At 40.5% G+C, this 20,854-nt stretch overlaps 1 protein-coding gene across 1 annotated transcript; it reads right to left on the reverse strand.

The window, feature by feature from the left end:
• Window positions 1-18,449: 18,449 nt before the first annotated feature.
• On the reverse strand, window positions 18,450-19,691 carry LOC127103943 (uncharacterized). The gene has a single exon (XM_051041171.1). It carries the CDS (start codon window positions 19,689-19,691, stop codon window positions 18,450-18,452), a length of 1,242 nt encoding a protein of 413 aa, XP_050897128.1.
• Window positions 19,692-20,854: the final 1,163 nt, after the last annotated feature.

Consider the following 20,854-nt stretch of genomic DNA (forward strand, 5'->3'; position numbering starts at 1 on the left):
AGTCATCAGTCAAGACTGGTCAGGAGATCCAGTTGTGCAAGCAAGCAAGTGCATTTTCCATGGAAGCAAAGCCCTAGGGTTGGTTCATTGAGTTCATATGACCTAAGGGATCATTTTGAAGTGGTTTGGCCAAAGGTTGGATGTTCAGAGATCATCAGTCAAGATGCAATTCATCTGAAACCCTAGAAAGTCAACCAAAGTCAACTGTCAATTCAATCATGGATTTGAAGGTGGGAGATGGTTAGAGAGGCATCATTCATGTCCATACAAGTCTCATTTGACATTTCAAACATCAACATTGAAGAATTTGAGGTCAGATGAAAACTTTCCAAAAATAGCAGGTGACCTGTAATTTGAAATTGTCAAAAATGGAAGGGTTTTCTCCTCAAGCTTACGTCATCAAGCATGCTTCAAATGAAATTTTGTCCAACATGAAAGTTGACGATCTTGTTCTCCCCTTTCTAAAAAGTCCAAGAACATGAATTTCTCATGTATGGTTGGAAAGATAAGGATCAATCATTGCCAAGCTAATTTGAACTTCAAGCATGCATAACTTTCAAACCATAAGGCCAAATGAGATGGTTCTTTTTGTAACATTTCTCTCTTGACATGCACTATCCAAATCATTCATCACATATCATGCATTTCCATCACAAAAATATTTGACTCTTCATTTGAATTTTGGAGGGAAATTCCAAATTCAAAAATTAGGCATTGTTTTCATGTACTAGCATTGGATTTAGCCTCAACACAGCATTTCAAGTGAATTAAACTCAGAAAACGTGCACTGTTCCATTGCCTTGCCATGCATAAAGGGTGTTTTGGCCAATTTGCATAAACACTTGTTTTCACTAATCCCTTGGCATTTGGTCTAAGCATGATTAACAAACATGATTAAGGCATCATATATAAGCTAAAGCATAACAGAATTCGTGATTAACACATCATAATTTCCAGATCTAAAAAATTTCACACATTGTGCTCTCAAACTTTTCTTCAATTTTCTTCATACACATTGCCTTTTCCTCGATTGAATCATCATCCACCAGCATAATTGAGCATTTTGAAAGCAAGATCCGTCAATTTTCGAGCTGATTTAAAGCTGTTGAAAGTTGCATCCATTAATGGCAGTTGAAGATTTAAGCAATATCAAGCACGATTGAGCACTACTTCTTCATCCATTCATTCATATGAGCATAGAGGAAGAACTGTTTGAGCTGTTCAGGACTTGAATCAACCAATTCCACTTCTGTTGTTTCTTGAAGGTCAGAATTCGACTCTCATGATTTATGAAATTGATTGATGCATGTTGTAGATCTTTCATTGGTGATTAATCTGAGCTTTGTTTCATTGATTTTCATGAAGTAATGAGTGAGTTATGTTGGATCTAAGTTTGATGTGTGAAACTTCCCTTGCTTGAATCTTTGCATGTGTGTAGAATTAGAGTAATATAATCCTTGATCCATGATGTACGTTGGAAGATCTATCCAATGGTGTACTTTTTATGAATTTCTGGATGATTTTGTTCTTGAGCTCAAGAACATGATGAATCTGTATGAATGAGCTAGGTTTTCGTTTTCCAGAATGCATTTGATCTTCCTCGCTCCTGTTTGCATGTGATTTCATGTTATTAGCCATGCACTGGTCAAGCGTGTCTCCTGCGTGGCAAATTGATTGGCTACAAACGCTTGCCCTGGCCACATAGACTTAAGTGAAACGGCGCGTTTCACTTAAGCGCGCCACTTTCAAAATTCAACACAGTTCGATCCCTGGCTTGGACAGTTTCAATTATGCCTTTGCATTTTCTTCCATACCATTTCATGCTATGTGCTTCATGATTTTTTATTTTTTCATCCACTTAGAAAATTCATGACTCCATAAATAATGATCCAAATGACCTGGGAATTTTTGCATCTTCTTCCTCATCATGTCTAGTATTTTATGACTATTTTTCCAGAAATTGTGCACGCATGAAAAATGTTTTGGCTTAGGGATTGTGTATGTGTGTGTTTTCTTGACCTACCTTGCCATATGCTTTATGAAATGATGAGATTTAATCCAATGATTGTGAAATTTGGTATGCTTAAACTAAACATCTTGCTGGTCATTTTGGTATTGAGTTTGCATTTTTAGCATTTATGGTTGTTGAGATATGATCTGGTTAATGTAGGTGTGACAATGTGTGTCACACCTTTGCTTGCTCATATTGAAGATTTTCTTTGCCATTCCAAATAAATGTCAAATGATGTGATTTTTTGCATGCTGATTCTTCTGGATGTTAGGATTGATCATGCAGTTTTGTGGAATTTTTGGATTGATTTCTGATTTGTTTGAGATTTTTCTTTCTGGATTGCCATTTGTGGACTTTTGAATAGTCATGAACTTCAATGATTTGTGAAATGCTGGTTGTGTATCATATGGATTTGAAATTTTGCACATTGATTCTAAACATATTGAAGTTTATTGTGGTTTTGATTGGAGGTCTTTATCATGTTTGAATTCTGTTTTAGGCTTGTGCTAAGTTGATGTAGCATTTTGTGTCTCAATTGAGCTTGTTTGTGCTTACCTTGCCTTATGGAATTTGATTGCCATGCTTAAACTTGTCCAAATGCCTTGATTTTTGGTATGTTGATCATGTGATGTGTTCTGGTTAGCCATGATTTTTCTTGGGATTTATTGAATCATTTTGGAATTAATGTGGATTTGTTTATTCTGTTGCTTCAATGAGCTTTGAACTTGCATGCCTTGCCTTATTTGACTTGTGAAATGATTTTGGTGCATGATATGGATGTGGAACTTTTTGGATGATGTTCTTATTGGATTGAAGTTGATTCATGTCAATTTTCATGTTCTGTTTTGAATTATTTCTCCCTCTTTGACCCTAGGCCTTGTCCTAGTGGTTGGTGCTTATGTTTGAGCTTTGTTTTCAGGATAAGGAGCATATGGTCATAAGGGAAGTGATTCATTTGCTTGAGTTGGATTATTTGGCTGATGATTAGCTAATCTTGACTTGTTTTGTAGGTGGCTTGTAGCTCATTTGAGTTGAGCTTGTGCCTTGCACAATGTTTCCTTGCTTGTTTGACTGTGTACAGTTAACTGTTGATTGTTGAACTGCTGTTTGACTTTTTGAGTTGTGTACTGACTGAGTTGGATTGTTTTCAGGTACATTAGTTGCTTAAGTTCATTGTGAACTTGCTTTTTCTTTTTCTTGGTTGCTTAACCATTAGAGGTATAACTCACTGACTTCATGTAGTCTGGAAGACCTGTCCTGTTACTTAGGCAGGCACCTGTCTGAAGTCCTCCTTAAGAGGCAATGCTTGTGTTTGTTTATTTTTGTGCCAAGCAGGAAAAGACCTTTGATAAGGCAATTGGCAGATAAAAGAGATGTGCAGTCCATCTCCTGCTATTCAGTGTGTCATCCCTTTGCTCACATTACATGTTGATGCATTGTGGATATTAACCCAAGATCCTTGTTGAGTCAGTCATGTGGATAGAAGAGTTCCTGCTTTCTGAACTCCCACACCTTCTATTTGAGTCAAGCTCTCCCAGGCCAGGGATAAGAGCTGTGAGGCACACCCCTCACTTCCCATTTCATCTGCTTCACCCTAACTCTCAATGTTAGGGTTAAGAGCTAACATCACCCGATTCCAGTTGGCTTGTATTTCACAGCCTAACCTTGTGTGAGCCCACTTTGTTTGTATATAGTGTGTGCTATCTGTGTGATTGTTTTCTTTGCTTGTGCTGTTTAGGTTTAGCTTGCTCCCTGTGCAAGTTAGATAGAAACCTTGACCTAGGACCATGGTGAATTTGCATGATAACTATTAGGCTCGAGTTAGTCTCCCTTCTAGTATGTCATTTCCCAGTCTCTGGTTAGGCAAGTTCTTTCCCTGCGTAGGGGAACTACGTCGCCCTGATCCTCATACCAGATGAGGTACATAGGCAGGAGATGAGCAGATCTCTCTGGGCGCCTTTTTTCTTTTTCAACCCTTTGTTGTGTAGGAGTCTGACATAAGTACAGCGATTGGCAGTTGGTTTCCTGTCTCTGGTTTGTTTTGTTTGGAGTCTGACGAAAATCCAGCGATTGGCAGTTGGTTTCCTATGTGTGTTTGTTGGTTCGGAGTCTGATGTAAGTCCAGCGATTGGCATTCGGTTTCCATGTTTGCCTGCTTTGTGTGGAGTCTGACATAAGTCCAGCGATTGGCAGTCGGTTTCCTGTGTGGTTTTGTTTGGCGTGCGTTAGCCGAGCTACGAGTGCTCTGTTTCTTCTTTAGTCCGAGAAGATACGTATGCATAGGATGCGACATCCTAGCGAGCACGTTTCCCCCTGTCCCGAACTACGTCGACTCTGATGTCTGTGCCTGACAGACTACGTAGGCCCAGGATGCGATATCCTGCCGAGTTAGTTTCTTTTGTTTTCCTGTGTCTCCTTTCAGCCAGTGTTTGATGTTTGTGAGCAGTGTTTAGCAACCTTTATCCTTCCTTTTGTGCGTGGATCCCCTCGAGTACGACGGATGCGTAGGGGTGCTAATACCTTCCCTTCGCATAACCGACTCCCGATCCCATTTCTCTCTGGTCGCGAGACCATGTCTTTTCCAGGTTTACTTCGAGCGTTTCCTTTCCCTCTTTTGGGATAAATAACGCACGGTGGCGGCTCTGTTGTTTCGTTTTCCCGCCGGTTTTTCGTGTAATGCGACACCCACATAGAGAAAGGCCATGGTGATGAAATCACATTCAAAAGTGTCGGAGGAATATGAATGTTATCCGCATAAATCTGACACTTATGGCATTTCTTCACGTATTTGCAGCAGTCAAACTCCATTGTCAGCCAATAGTAGCCTGCTCTCAACATCTTTCTAGCCATGGCATGTCCATTGGAATAAGTACCAAATGAACCCTCATGGACCTCAGTCATCAACAGGTCTGCTTCGTGTCTATCCACGCATCTGTGCAGCACCATGTCAAAATTTCTCTTATAAAGCACATCACCATTGAGGTAGAAACTTCCTGATAATCTCCTTAGAGTCTTCTTATCTTTCACAGATGCCCCAGGCGGGTAAATCTGGCTCTGAAGAAAACACTTGATGTCATAGTACCATGGCTTATCATCTTTTACTTCTTCTAATGCAAATACATGAGCTGGTCTGTCCAAGCGCATCACAGTGATATTGGGAACTTCACTCCAAAGTCTTACCACAATCATTGAAGCTAGTGTAGCAAGAGCATCTGCCATCCGATTCTCATCTCGAGGAATATGATGGAAGTCAACCTCAGTAAAGAATGTTGAAATCCTCCTCACATAATCCCTATATGGAATGAGGCCAGGCTGATTCGTTTCCTATTCACCCTTAATCTGATTAAAAACGAGGGCCGAATCACCATAAACATCGAGGTGTTTGATCCTATCATCAATGCACTCCTCCAATCCCATAATACAAGCTTCATACTCAGCCATATTATTCGTGCATTTGAAAGTTAGCCTTGCTGTAAAAGGAAAATGTGTGCCCTGAGGAGTAATAATCACTGCCCCAATACCATTTCCATATTGATTTACAACGCCATCAAATACCGTACTCCATCTAGAACCAGGCTCTGGCCCTTCATCGAGCGTAGGCTCATCACGATCTTTCATTTACAAATACAAAATCTCCTCATCTTGGAAGTCATACTGAACGGACTGATAATCCTCAATCGGTTGATGTGCCAGGTGATCTGCCAAGATACTACCCTTAATAGCCCTCTGAGCTCGATACTCAATATCATACTCAGATAGCAACATCTGCCAATGGGCAATCCTCCCAGTTAAAGCAGGCTTCTCGAAGATATACTTGATTGGGTCCATTCTGGATATCAACCAAGTCGTATGATTTAACATATACTGACGTAAGCGCTTAGCAGCCCAAGCCAAAGCACAACATGTTTTCTCAAGCATTGAGTATCGGGACTCACAATCTGTAAACTTCTTACTCAAGTAATAGATGGCATACTCTTTCCTTCCTGATTCGTCCTGCTGACTAAGGACACAACCCATTGAGTCTTCAAGGACTGTCAGATACATAATCAATGGTCTCCCTTCCACTGGCGGAGACAAGATCGGAGGCTTAGACAAATACTCTTTAGTACTGTCAAAAGCTTTATGGCAATCCTCGGTCCAATCGTGGGACTGATCTTTCTGGAGGAGCTTGAATATTGGCGCACATGTGGCAGTCATGTGTGATATGAATCTGGAAATGTAATTCAAGCGGCCAAGAAAACCTCGGACTTGCTTCTCAGTTTTGGGCGCAGGCATCTCTTGTATTGCTTTGACCTTTGCAGGATCAACCTCAATACCTCTTTCACTAACGACAAAGCCCAATAGCTTGCCGGAACGGACTCCAAATGTACACTTGTTGGGATTCAGACGAAGCTTGTACTTCCTCAAACGCTGAAAAAGCTTCAATAGGTGTTCTACCTGTTCAACTTCCGTTCTCGACTTAGCAATCATATCATCGACATATACCTCGATCTCTTTGTGCATCATATCATGAAACAAAGTAGTCATAGCTCGTTGATACGTGGCTCCGACGTTCTTCAAACCGAAGGGCATCACTCGATAACAGAATGTTCCCCAAGGTGTGATGAATGTTTTCTTCTCCATATCCTCGGGTGCCATTTTAATCTGATTATAACCGAAAAATCCGTCCATAAATGAGAAGACATTGAATTTAGCTGTATTATCTACCAACATATCGATGTGTGGTAGTGGAAAGTAATCTTTCGGACTAGCTTTATTCAAGTCTCTATAGTCCACACACATTCAGACTTTTCCATCTTTCTTAGGCACGGGCACAATATTGGCCACCCACTGAGGATATGTAGAAGTCTCCAGAAACCCCGCATCAATTTGCTTCTGAACTTCCTCCTTGATTTTTACTGCCATTTCGGGATGAGTTCTTCTGAGCTTCTGCTTCACAGGCACACACTGAGGCTTCAAAGGTAGGAAATGTTGCACGATATCTGTATCTAGACCAGGCATGTCTTCATATGACCAGGCAAAGACGTCAACATATTCTCGTAGCAACTCAATCAATCCCTTCTTAACAGACTCTTCCAGGAGTGCCCCAATCTTCACTTCTCGCACGCAATCTTCAGACCCCAAGTTGACCGTTTCCAGATTCTCAAGATGCGGCTGAATGATCTTCTCTTCATGCTCAAGTAGACGGGTAATCTCGTCAGGAATCTCTTCAACATCATCTTCTTCCGCCTCGAATACAGGGAATTCAAAATTGGGAGATGGTGTTGGATCATTATGTTCAATGGGTTTTGACCAACCTGCATAATGGTTTTGGATATAAAAAGCTTTTAGAATTCAAGCAAGGAACATCATTATCCAGATGAAAAAAATTGGTTTTATTTTATCTTTTTAGGGTTTTATGTGATCACCAATTTCATGCAAAAAGCGAAAAGGGAAAATAATTGGAAAAACAAACATTTAACATGAATTTATTGAATGAAAGTATCATTGCATTTATGCGCCAATAATGGCATCACTTCTCCTTTTGGCATGGGAGAAGGGTTTTCAAACATAATGAACATTACTTTGACTTATGGATAACTGTTGGAATATCCACAGCGACCCAATTATTGCAGATCCTTCCAGGGATGATGAAGTTGCCAGAATCCTCTTCGTCCTCTTCCAAAATGGCAGCAGCCTCTTCGTTCTGACCAGTGTGGATGAAACCTCCACTCTTGAACAAACCTTGCTTGTTGAAGACCCCAGAAGAATAGCCTATGCCAGTCCGGGACTTGTTGTCTTTTAACTCAATCATTTGCCCTAATCCAGCAGTTGCACCATGCTCAATGGCCAACTTCGCATCTTTGTAGGAAACAAATGAAGGAGTTTTCTTCTCCACAGGCTCAACAATAGATAAAGCTTGGAACGGAGTTCCAACTTCATCCTCAGCATCTATGTATGAGAAGGAAGATAAATGGCTAACCAGGAGAGCCCTTTCTCCCCCTACCACCACCAGCTTCCTGTTCTTTACGAATTTCAGTTTTTGGTGTAGGGTGGATGTCACGGCTCCTGCCTCGTGAATCCATGGTCTGCCTAAGAGACAGCTATATGATGGGTGAATGTCCATAACCTGGAAGGTAATCTGGAAATCACTTGGTCTGATTTTGACTGGGAGATCAACCTCACCAATCACAGTTTTGTGAGACCCATCGAAAGCCTTCACAACTACCCCACTTTGCCTCATGGGAGGCCCTTGATATGACAACTTTGCGAGAGTGGTCTTTGGCAATACATTCAATGATGAACCAGTGTCCACCAACACATTGGACATGGGGTTGTCTTTGCAGCTCATAAATATATGTAATGCCAAGTTGTGGTCTCTTCCCTCCTCGGGGAGATCAGAGTCACAAAAACTCAAATTGTTACAAGCGGTGATGTTTGCAACAATGCTATCAAACTATTCTAGAGTGACATCGTGATCTACGTATGTCACATCTAACACCTTCTGCAGAGCCTCCCGGTGTGGTTCTGAATTCAATAGTAGTGACAACACAGATATTTTGGATGGCGTTTGTAGAAGCTGGTCTACAACATTGTACTCGCTCCTTTTGATGAGCCTCAGCATCTCATCACAATCTTCTTTTGTATTGCCACTCGGGCCAACAGAAGCAAGAGTTTTCAACATGGAGGAGAGCTTAGCAACAAGTGCCGGATTCGGAGTGCTCACAGCATTCCCAATCGGGCATTCAACAAAATCAGCGTCAACACCGCCTTGAGCATCAGCCTAGGGTTTTACCGGAGCTGAAAATACACGACCGCTACAGGTCAAACCACTGACGTCAGCAATGTTTACAACAGACGAAGAGGGCAAGGGCACCTCTTTCCCACTTTCCACTGCTACAGCATTGTAGCGATAAGGAACCGCCTTCTCGGAGGAGTACGGTACAGGTCCGGCTGGCTTGATAGTCAGAGCTGGAGAAACCTTCTGTTTGCTACCATCATACTTGATGACAATAGGCTCAGGTATCCGGAATACCGGAGAAATTACGTTGACTTCGAGCTCATCTTTGTCAACATTTCTATTTTGAAGGATCTCGATGACTCCCTCGTCCAACATCTCTTGAACATCTCTGCGAACCTGACGACACCCACTCTAATTGACAGAACAAACTCTGCATCTATCATGGTCATGCTCATAATGACTATAGTCACGTAGCAAGCGATGCAACTCGACCAACGATTGCCGGATATGGCTGACATATTTAACTTTGTATTTGCCAGGACAGCCCTGGACCATATTAACAGACTTCCCATGCTTGGGCAATGGGTTCTTCTTCACATTCGGACCTACGTCCTCGAAAAACAAAATCCCGCTTCTCACAAGGTCTTGCACCTTGGTCTTCAAGGGATAACAATTCTCCACATCGTGTCCGGGAGCACCGGAATGATACACACAGTGAAGCTCAGGCTTGTACCACCACTGGGGGTTAGCAGGTACAGCGGGAGGGTCTCGCGGAGTGATTAACTTTCTATCGATCAGAGATGGATAGAGTTCAGCATAAGTCATCGGAATTGGATCAAAGGTGACCCTCTTTCTCTCATAGCTGGTGCTGGCATTGTTGTTGTTATTTCGAGGCCGGTAGGCCTGCTGTTGTGGACGCTGTTGTTGTTGCTGATATTGCTGAGTTTGCGGTTGCTGATAATGTTGAGCTTCCCTAAAAGCAGGTGCTATATGAGCCACCTGATGCTGATTATTGACTGGGCGAGCAATCTTTCTCTTCACAAAGGGTCTTCTCTTGACATGGGAAGACACAACATGCGCCTCTCCCTCTTTCTTCTTTGCAAAGCTTCCATATCTCTTTGTTGAAGAGCCTTCATCTCAAATTAAGCGTCCTTCACGGACCCCTTCTTCCAATCTCATCCCCATATTCACCATCTCGCTGAAGTCTAAGGGAGCGCTAGCTATCATTCTCTCGTAATAGAACGAGCTCAAGGTCTTTAAGAAGATCTTGGTCATCTCTTTCTCCTCAAGGGGTGGCACTATCTGAGCTGCCAATTCGCACCACCTCTAGGCGTATTCTTTGAAGGTCTCTTTCTCTTTCTAGGACATCGCCCTCAACTGATCCCTATCCGGAGCCATATCCACATTATATTTATATTGCTTGACGAAGGCCTCACCAAGATCATTGAAAGAGCGGATGTTCGAACTTTCCAGACCCATGTACCACCGGAGCGCGGCACCAGACAAATTGTCCTTGAAATAGTGGATGAGCAATTGATCATTATCAGTTTGTGTCGATATCTTGCGAGCATACATCAAAAGATGGTTGAGAGGGCATGTGATTCCCTTATACTTTTCAAAGTCAGGCACTTTGAATTTAATAGGGATCTTCACGTTGGGCACAAGGCACAACTCAGCAGCACTCTTACCAAAGAGGTCTTTCCCCCTCAAAGTCTTCAGTTCCTTGCGAAGCTCAAGGAATTGGTCTTTCATGTCATCCATCTTCTCATAAACGCCTGGGCCCTCAGATGGCTCAGAATGATAGATGGTATCTTCAACCCTTGGTAAAGTGTGCATAACAGGAGGTGGCACGGACATGACCGGGCTAGATGCCGGCAAAGAAGTAAGAGTTGGAGCAAAACCCTCTGGCATGAAGTTGGCGGGCATTCCCTAAGGGAACCCGACTGACATAGATGGCGCAAGTGAGCTGTTGCAGCAGGCACAGTAGAGGTTACAACCTCAGAAATGACCATCCTCTGGGGAGTAGTTGAGGGTGTCGAAGAAGACTGGATCTGAGCGGCTAAGAATGACTCCATTAGGGCAGTCAATCTGGCTACTTCCTCTTTCAGCTCGCGGTTCTCTTGTTCCAAATGATCCATCAGTCTCGAAGAATTGGCTCGAGTGTAGTACCGTTGAGTCAGCTTATCTTTGAAATAAATGAAGAACACAGAGTTAGACCATAGGACAAGAAGCCTGGAGCAAAACCTGCTTATGCACATGATGCATGCAATGCTTGTGCATATAATTTGTTTTTTATTTCAGAGGAACTTTAGAGTTCTACTTGCAAATTTTGGGAAATATTACATTCTTATCACATATGAAAACATCTTATCAATAATATTTGGGAAATATTTTTACACCAAGGAAGTACATCATTGGTAACCAAATACAAGAAAAAAAGGAAAATAATCATCCTATGGATCCCTAAAAACAATCATCTAAAGCTCGGGATACAGGAAAATAAGATGCACGAAGCCTCTTAACCTCCTCCTCATAGGCTGCCTCCATATCTGCCTTCTCCTTGGCGAGTCGATCGTACCTCCTCTTCCAGAACCTAGAAGACTGAGGAAGTAGGGAAGTCCATGCATCATTAGGATCGTCAATAACCTGATGCTTGAGGAACTCAATCAAAGCATCCTTCACCTTGATCTGCTGAAGCAACTTTTCTCGTTCGCGGATCCAAGCACGTGAACGGTCTTCGTCTCTCGACTCCTCTACTCCTTGGTCAGGGAGGGTTGAAGGCCCAGCCACAACCAAAGGTGTAGGTCTTGGATACTCATATGGCATGAGGTACTCAAAAGCTCTCTTCCTAACCCAAGTAGTGTAAGGCTCCAAAGCGACACAGTTCTTAGGACCCAACTCATTCCTTCCTTTCCTATGAATCTTGCGCCAAGCACGGACCATCCTAGTTTTCAAGCCTTGGGGATCTTTACCCTCCTGAAAGAACATACCTTCTAACAGAATGTTATTGGGTTTATCTTTTAGGGGGAACCCAAGCTGACGACGTGCCAAAACATGGTTGTAGTTAATCCCACCACATGTACCAAGAAGAGGTACATTGGAGAATTCACCACAAGAGTCAATAATCTGCACACCATCATATACGCGGTTGTACCAAGAGATATCATCATTGGTGAGAGACATAAGTCTCGTGGACCACCATAGACATCCTTTGTTCTCCTTGAAGGCGACCGTCGGTGGTAAGTGAGAAATAAACCACTTATACAACAAAGGCAAACAGCACACAATGGCACCACCACCCTTTGCATTCCTCATATGCAAAGAAAAATAAGTATCACCCAACAGAGTCGGAATGGGATTAAGAGCCGAGAAAATCCTAATAGCATTCACATCCATGAACTTACCAATGTTGGGGAACAACACTAACCCATAGATGAGAAGTACAAATATGGCCTCAAAGGCGTCCTCACTCATGGCTTTCCCATACATAGTAGCTTCAGCAATGAGGAACTCATAAGGGAGACCTTGAATTCCACCTTTGGTAGTCATATGAGCACCAACCAGAGATTCGTCTATATGCAACATGGCAGCTATCTCTCGAGAAGTAGGAATACTCTCTAAGCCACTGAACGGCAACTGGTCTAGGATAGGTATACCCACAAGGTAGGCATACTCCTCAAGCGTAGGCAAAAGCTGGAAATCCGGAAAAGTGAAGCAATAGTACAAAGGATCATAAAACTGCACCAATACACTCATCAACCCTTCATCCACCTGAGTAGTCAGAAGAGGAAGAAGCTTCCCAAAACGAGCTTTGAAACCCAAGGGATCTAATACATAGGATGTCAAATTCCTTAGTTCTCTCAAGTCTGGTTGTCTAAAACTGTACTTCTTTGTTTTCCTTCTTTGTCTTTCCATGTCTGAAAATTTGCAAATAGACCTCTTAAGTTCCTTGAAAATTTTCTTATTATTTTGATGATATGGATGCAAATGGGTGCATGAATGCAACAATCACACTCAAAGATCAAGCAAAGCACACCAAACAAAGGTCATGGGATGGATCATATTATCCTTAATATCAATCATCCATTTTGGTGGATTATGGTTTACACCTTATCAACACCCAAGTTCCATTGATATTAAGGATACATGAACGGATCAACCATGAATCAAGGGTTTGTTGCAAATCACGAGCATGGAGTCTCGGTTAAGAACCACCCAAAGGGAGTGTACTAGGGTTTAACCTGCCAAACATGTTCTACAAGAGGTTCTCATAGTCATAATCCCATCTTTCGGATATTATTGGAGAAACGACTACTCGTATTCCAAAAATATTCTCAAGAGAGACTTTTATGAGTGTAGTATCGCGTAACAATCGTATCAAATCTTACACTTGAACGACTTTCGCACTACATCCTAAGAATAGGCCAAGATGGGCTTGGTAAACTAAGGTCCTTGGCTTCTAAGGTCTATATTGGAAAGAGTAATGTCTAACCACAACTACTTGTGTGACATTATTGATCCCAACATGACCTCCACCAAGTGAATAGACTTGCAAGTAAACTTGCTAAGGAATAACTCCACACAAGTCAACAAGACTATGCCATTCTCTTATCCTAAGTGCACTCGAGTTTGGGTATAGAACTCATCTCATAAAGATCACCAAGCATACAAGGAATTAATATTCAAGAAAATCAATCATTACATACAATACAGTAATCCCAAATTGCACAAAAAGATGTCACAAAAGAATATACAACACAATATGAAAAGTAGGCAAAACCCACTAGGTAAATACACCTTCCCCAGCAGAGTCGCCACTTTTCTGTAGCGGGGTATTCATTACCTTTAGAGATATTGACTAAATCCAAGGTAAATCATACAAGTCGAGTCGCCACCGCACTTCTATTTATCCAAAGGAATGGTTAGAAAGCGAACAAAAACCTAAAAGTTTTATCTTATCAAAAACTAGTAAAAATGCCAGAGATCTAGGTAAGGGGGTTGGTTATGCAATGGGAAGGTTTTAGGCACCCAAAACATCCTAGGTACTCCTAGGGAGCCCTTTTCACATTGGTTGTAAGGTTGGTATTCTGTGAAAATTTGTTTGTGCAAACATGATAGAAGAGGTGAGAAGAGAATGTACAAGTTATTTACATTTTGTGTTTGGATGGATAAACCCATTGCCTACGTACCATCTTTAAAAATATTAGGATCAAAACCTCGTAGTTCGGGGTAAAAATCTCAAAATGAGTTGGTGATTGGTCCAAAAGCCTTAAGGTCTTTTGTTATCCAAGGGAGAAAACTCGACCTAAAACCACAAATCCACCATGTGAGGATAACTTCAACATGCTAGTGAGGGGTTAACCCTATAATAAGCATGGAAGACTCATTGTCCATCACTAAGGATATAGGTGAGTATTACATCTACCTCAAGGATAACTCACACCTAATAGCTAAAGGTTATGAAAAATTTGATTAAGAGGGTGGCCATTGAAACCACAAAAAAGAGCATTTGAATGAGTGGTATTTACCAATGAAAAGTATCTACAAAATATGGTCAAATTCAAAATAAGTGTTATGAAAAGAAAGTTTGAAAATCAAAAGCATAAGGCTTAGGTTTCTAATGTTGAAAACAAGTGTTAAATGTTTGCACAAAAGTTTTGGCTAGGGTTAGAGTGGAGAGAAGAAGAAGAAAGGCTAAAGTCCTAAGCATACAAGAGGTAAGGGACAAGAAGCAAAACCACAATGGAGTTCATCTCTTGAGATCATATTGATGATCCAAGTAGCTCCCATCCTTTGGAATAAGCAATCACATAAGCATAAACTCAAGCAATCAACAATCAAGTGAACCCTTGGAAAGCTCCTCAATGCATTTTGGATCTCTCTCTCTTTTGGAAGCTCATGGTAATGGTTTCTCAATTTGGATCAAGTTGGAACCCCTAGCATAAGAACACACACATTAAAAGATTCTAGCAAAAATAAACAAGGAATGGACAAGAAGAGTTTAGAAGTTGGTCCTTTCAAGGTCATCTTTCAACATTAAGCATTCTAAAGGCCCAATGCCTAGTTTCTCTTTGACTTTTATAGCACTCTAAAGACCCAATGCCTAGTTGCTCTTTGACTCCAAATTTGCATAGGGAAAGTCCTAAAGTCTAAGTCCATTTGTCCATTTCTTTGCATTTGGTCCACAACAATAAAAACAAAACACAAGCACAATAGTATATACACAATTATGTGCTCAAGTGAGCAAAAGGAAAATTGCATTAACATAAACATGTGCCCAAGTGAGCAAAGGAAAAAGCAAATGAATAATATGTACAAGAATAGTAAATTGCATAAATGTAAAGTACAAAAAGTAAATGTTACTGGTTAATGATTAGTGTTAGTAGTTAGTGTGCCATAAGGCAAATTTAGCGCTATGTTAAGCAATCGTAATTGGACTTATGTAGAAGTCACAACTATCTGAGGCCGGTCAATAATAATGTAGGCAACAACACAAGTTAGAAGTCTTGATTAGTGAACCAAGTTCCAACAACTTGCCATGCCAAAAGAAAAAAGAGAATTAATCTTGTATTGGTTTAAGTCCTTTGCATGGTTTAGGAAACAACCTATCCTTAATGCAAAGCCTTTCACTTGATCAATTGATCAAGATGAATTAGATTTGAATCAAGGAAGATTAAGTCTCCCTAATCAATGCTAACTTATCAACCTTTAACTCATTGATCAAAAAGAAAGAAGAAGAAGAAGGAGACGAATAATGGATAATGAAAATGGAAAGAAGTAAGTGCATTAAATGAAATGGAATGTACCAATCAACAAGTGTTGACCAATGACATTGAGGATCATGGTCAAACTATCAAAAACAGAAGTAGGATGAAGTTTGGAAATCAAGAAAATGAACAAAATATTTTTGGCATTTTTAATATTCAAAATAAACTTGAATTAAAATATTAATGAAAGGTCAAACTTCAAAATCACTTCAAATCAACTTTGAAAAGTCCAACCGATTTATCCCAAGTTCAACAAGGTCAAACAAAGTTTGACAAAAAATTTCAGCATTTTTAAAAGTCAGAAACTATTTTTAATCAATTAAAAATGAATAAAAATAACCTAATTGATCTAAAATCTCAAATAAATCTCAAATCAATTAATAAATTGATGAGAATATTTTTCATAGATCCATCATCATTCAAATAGGTTAGGAAAATATATTTTGTATTTTTTGAATATTAAAAACTATTTAAAATGAATTAAAAATAACCAGAAAAGAGAAAATTCATAAAAAAATATCTAATGACAAAATAAAAAATATTAAAAATCATTTTTAGAAACTAGAATTTAAATGGAGAAGAATGCAATTGGTCCCATATTTTTTGGAATTAAAATGAAGAAGTTATGATTTTTTGAAAATAAATGGAATAAAAGAAATTAAAACAGAAATTAGATAATCAGAAAAAACCACAGGCGTCTGATCAAGCCTCATTAATTGACGTGGTTGATCAGACGGATGTGAAGTGCGCGCTCATGGTGAGTCCAAGTTAAACGCGTCACACCTGGCATTAAAGCAAGTAATCCAAACGCATGGCTAAGATTAAAACGTGGGAGATGCATCCAATGGTCCAGATTCAATCTGGCATGGTGGACGGTGGCCAGCGCCACCGTCTTCTCCGGTGAGCACTCAAGCTCCGACCAGAGTTGCAGGTCCTCCAAACTCAACCAAATCTCACGATCCAGGTACCAAATTAAAGCTGGGGTGATCATGTAGAAGGCCCAAACTTGCATTTGCATGCTGATGACCAAACAACTTGAAATGGACGTGTAGTTGGCAATGCATAAGCTTGTGCATGGAATTCTAACAAGTTATGCATAATTGAGCTTAAAACTTCACCTCTTCGAAAATGCCACTAGAAAAATTGAGACATAGGCATCTGGGTAATGGTTGGAAAGTTCTTGACATAAGGAACAAATGTTATGTTGGACCAAAACTCATTTGGAGTGTGGAAATTTATGAAAACAGGTCATGAAGTTCATAGTGCAAAACATGCCTTTGAGAATTTTGCCAAATTGGTCCAAATTCAAGCCCTTCTGTTTTTGATGATGCAAGCCTCAAATGGAAACACTTCCAAAATCCAAGTTGTAGGTCTTTACAAGACAATGAAAATGGACTTAAATTTTGCATCATTTGGATTTTTGATGAAGACGTTATGGGCACTTGAAGTTGGACTTTTTAGCCTTTCAATGCATCTGGTCCAAAGTGACCTATAATGTTTTGCATTATCACATGTATTTCTTTTGATATTTTTAAATTTTGTTAAACATAACATTTGAATTAGACATCTTAATATTTCCAATGCATTTGATCCCACCTCAAAATCATAAATTATGATTGAGTTATGTTCTTGGGAAGTTGACCCAAAATTAGGGTTTCAGTCAAAATGACCTATAATGTCTTGGAATGGGAGATGACCTTCAAAGATTCAAATCAATTTTTTAAGAACATGAAAGTTGTTCATATTATCCTTAAGAACATTTTTGCTTTTGGGATCATCTCCATTTGACCAACCCATAAAACGTTAGGTCTCAGTACATTTCAAAATAGTTAGATGAATTGACTGATCAACTTTCCAAGTCCATAACTCACACCTTGATGAATTGATGATTGAGGGAACTCAAATAAGTTCAAATATGCATGAAATGATGAATTAAATAACTTCCCTTGATTGTATTTGATTATGGGCTGAGATTGCTTCATGGGCAAGACACACTTGATACACAGATGAATTAGGGTTTCCTTGGGAGACAAACCTCAAACCCTTTGACTTGCTTTGATCAAAATGATGAATTGAGATACTTGGGAAGCATATTTGATGGATGAGAGATTTGGGAACCATTACCATGCTTGTTTTCATCTTCTCTTGACCATATCTTTGCACAAAAGACCTCCTTGAAGCTCTTGACCTTGTGATTGCTCAAGTTACAAACAAAAGATGTTAGTGACATATTTTTGTGCTTTTGGTTAGTGAATAAAGATGAGAAGAGCAATAATATACAATTCAATCATACTTGGTGATCTCAAACCACTCACAAGAGGTCCCACCCAAAGGCAAGGGGAACCAAGATGCTTATGATCCTTGAGGCTTTGCAAATGCAATGTTATGAGGCCATGAGGGATCTTAGGGACAAAATTAGGGTCTTACAGCAGCGCACAATGAAACCCAGAAGGCTTTCTCCTGGTGTGGCATACACCTTCTGCAACTGGCTTTCTTTCCTCCAGTTTCTCTCGGTATTTGTTCGTTGCCATCTCTCGTAATCCTCAGCCACCCTTCGAGATATCCTGATGCTGCATCTTGGGCATAGCAACATGTCAGCATTCTTTTTATGACATCTCCAGAGATACTCACCTAGGCTTTCGTTGGCTTTGGGATGGCCAAACTTCATCCCTTCTTGCTCCATCTTCAATCATTCCTCCACTTCCTCCATTTCTAGGGGAATTTGCTTCAAGTCTACCATGTTGACGCCCAGACTAGCGCCATCAGTGATTGAAATTGCTTTGAACTTCTTTCTTAGGCCCTCAGTAGCCTCGGTTGTTTTCCCTTTAAGACCTTCGGTGGTCCTTGGTTCTACGTTAGAAACCTGTTTTCCTTTGACAGAAGTTCCAAAGGAAACGTCGTTACTTAGGCCATCAGTAGCCTGCTTTCCATCCACTGTGTAGCCTCCAGTTCATGTTGCTTTTACAGCCTCCACTTCCCTTACATCAACCATGTTGATTTCGACAGGCTCAGCATAGTTGGTTTCAGCAATGTTAAGGGGATCAGTATCAACTTTCATCTGGTTTTTTCCTTTGTCGACGAACTTGAGGCGGCCATCTCTGATTGCGTTCTGAATAAGATCCCTGAAAAGAAAGCATTGTGAAGTTTTATGTCCCAAAAAACTGTGATATTTACAGAAACCTCGTTTCTTCCGTTGTTCTGACGGAGGAATCTTGGTATTAGGAGGCACTATCATTTGGCCATCTTTTACTAATAGATCGAAGATCTCGTCACATTTGGTAACATCAAATGTGTAAGTCTTTTTGGGAAATCTATCGTTCTTTTCAGTTTCGACAGGATTTCTACCATTCGACGGTGTAAGTAATTTGCAGGCATAGGGTGGTGCTTCTTTTAGTTCTACCAAATCTACTTCGAATTCCTCAAGACCATAGGGGTCTTCAGCAATTTCAGACTCTTCGTCTTTGAATTTGACATAAGCAACCCTCTCTTTCTTATAATTCTTATTTTCTCTGGCCTTTTCAGATTTTAAGCGTTCGACCTGGGGAACCCTATCTGCTAATTGGGCCATGTCTCTTAGATGTTGGGTATCTAACTTTTTCCTGATGGAATAGTCCATACCTCCAGCGGCCATTTCGACCAACTCGTGTTCAGGCACTATTGTAAAGCAACTAGACTTTAACAAACGGAACCTATTCAGATAATCGTCTATAGGTTCGGTGAATTTTCTCTTGATGTTGACTAGTTCCTTAAGGCTTATCTTGGTTTGGCCCATGTAGAATTGTTCATGAAACAATCTTTCTAACTGGGGCCAAGCATCTATGGAATTTGGTGGCAAAGTCATAAACCACGTGAAGGCGTTCTTTGTTAAAGAACTAGGGAAATATTTCATCCTCAAGTTCTCACTTTTCGCCAAATCCCCTGCCTCAGTCATGTATCTGGCTATATGTTCTACAGTGGATTCTCTAGTATCCCCTGAGAATTTGGTGAACTTAGGGATTTTACAACCCCTTGGTAATTCTGTTTGCAGGATATATTCTGATAGAGGAGAAGAATAGTTTGGCCGTTGAAGTCCTGTGTTTAGACCATTCTGGGCCATGATTCTCTCTATCATACTGGTTAGGTCATTTTCCATCATGTTTTCCCGCCTGACCCTATGAACTACTTCGTCTGCGTCCTGATATCTATTAACCATTATCACTCTCCCAGGTTATTCTTCAGGGACTTCCCGTTGAATTGGTTGTTGTTCCAATATTGCCCCCATGACTCTTTCGTCAGGGGCTTGCCTTTGTGGTTGAACCTGATCTATCGTTGGTTCTTCGCCCTGGATTATAACCTGGTTTGGCCTACGTCGAACAGCAGGTTGTGGGATGCCTAAAAAATCTGCTATGCGTCCCATCTGTGCTGATAATTGTTGGTATGTTTGGGCATTGTCAGTATTAGTCCTATTCACATTCTGTATTAAAGGAGAGAAAATGGTATTCATTTCTCTGGCCAGAATTCCTACCATATCATGGTTACTGGCATCCATTTGTTGTCTGAAGGCTGCCTGACTATTCGTCGTAAGGGTATGTAGTAGGGTTGGGATTCCTTGTGATTGGCTATTTCGACCTACATGGTTCATGCCAGATCCAGAATTTTGGATTGGAGAAATAACCGTATTATTTGGTTGAGTATATATGGAAGAATTGTTTTGTAGCCCTGCCATGGCGGTAGATGCATTCCATAAGGGTAATCTCTCACAGGCCTAAAGTTTTCGAATCCTGGTGGCCTAGGGGTTGAAACTGCAGGAGTATCTGCCGCGCCTGATATGATAGGCATTACTGTCGAATTATGCAAGGCCATAGATCCAGACGTTGGTATGGCCTGTGCATTAGGGATTTCAGTGGATACACTAATCGAATTCGCTCTGATTGTGCCCGTTCCCTGGGGGGAGAATTGTTCCCCTTGACTGGTTGTATTAACCATCTTTTTTGCGTTTTTTCTGTTGGTTATAGGTTGTGAATTGTTGGCTATCCTGCCACTTCTAAGGATCATACAACACTAATTTTCAAACCAAAAGAATAACGACAATTTTGCGAATTGTAAAACAACTATTGTAATCAACAATCCTTTTGACACTGTTCCACTGGGCGTGCCAATTTGTTTACCAGTGATTTCTGATAAACTACCACTAGTCTTCCAAATTTATATATTTTTGGTAACTCGCAGGATCGACTAGATTGATCCTAGGACATGTGTCTTAAGAATTATTATTACGGTGATTTGACTCATGGTTAAGTTTGTTTCTAATTTGTGAATGACGAAAAGTGTTTAGACGATAATTCTAAGTGAAACTTATGACTTTATGAATAAAGT

The sequence above is a fragment of the Lathyrus oleraceus genome, chromosome 7, assembly GCF_024323335.1.
Source record: "Lathyrus oleraceus cultivar Zhongwan6 chromosome 7, CAAS_Psat_ZW6_1.0, whole genome shotgun sequence".
Lineage (NCBI taxonomy): Eukaryota > Viridiplantae > Streptophyta > Magnoliopsida > Fabales > Fabaceae > Lathyrus > Lathyrus oleraceus.

Excerpts from the sequence above, each read along its gene's own strand:
- LOC127103943 (XM_051041171.1), bottom strand. The coding sequence starts at position 19,691 with ATGGTTAATAGATATCAGGACGCAGACGAAGTAGTTCATAGGGTCAGG.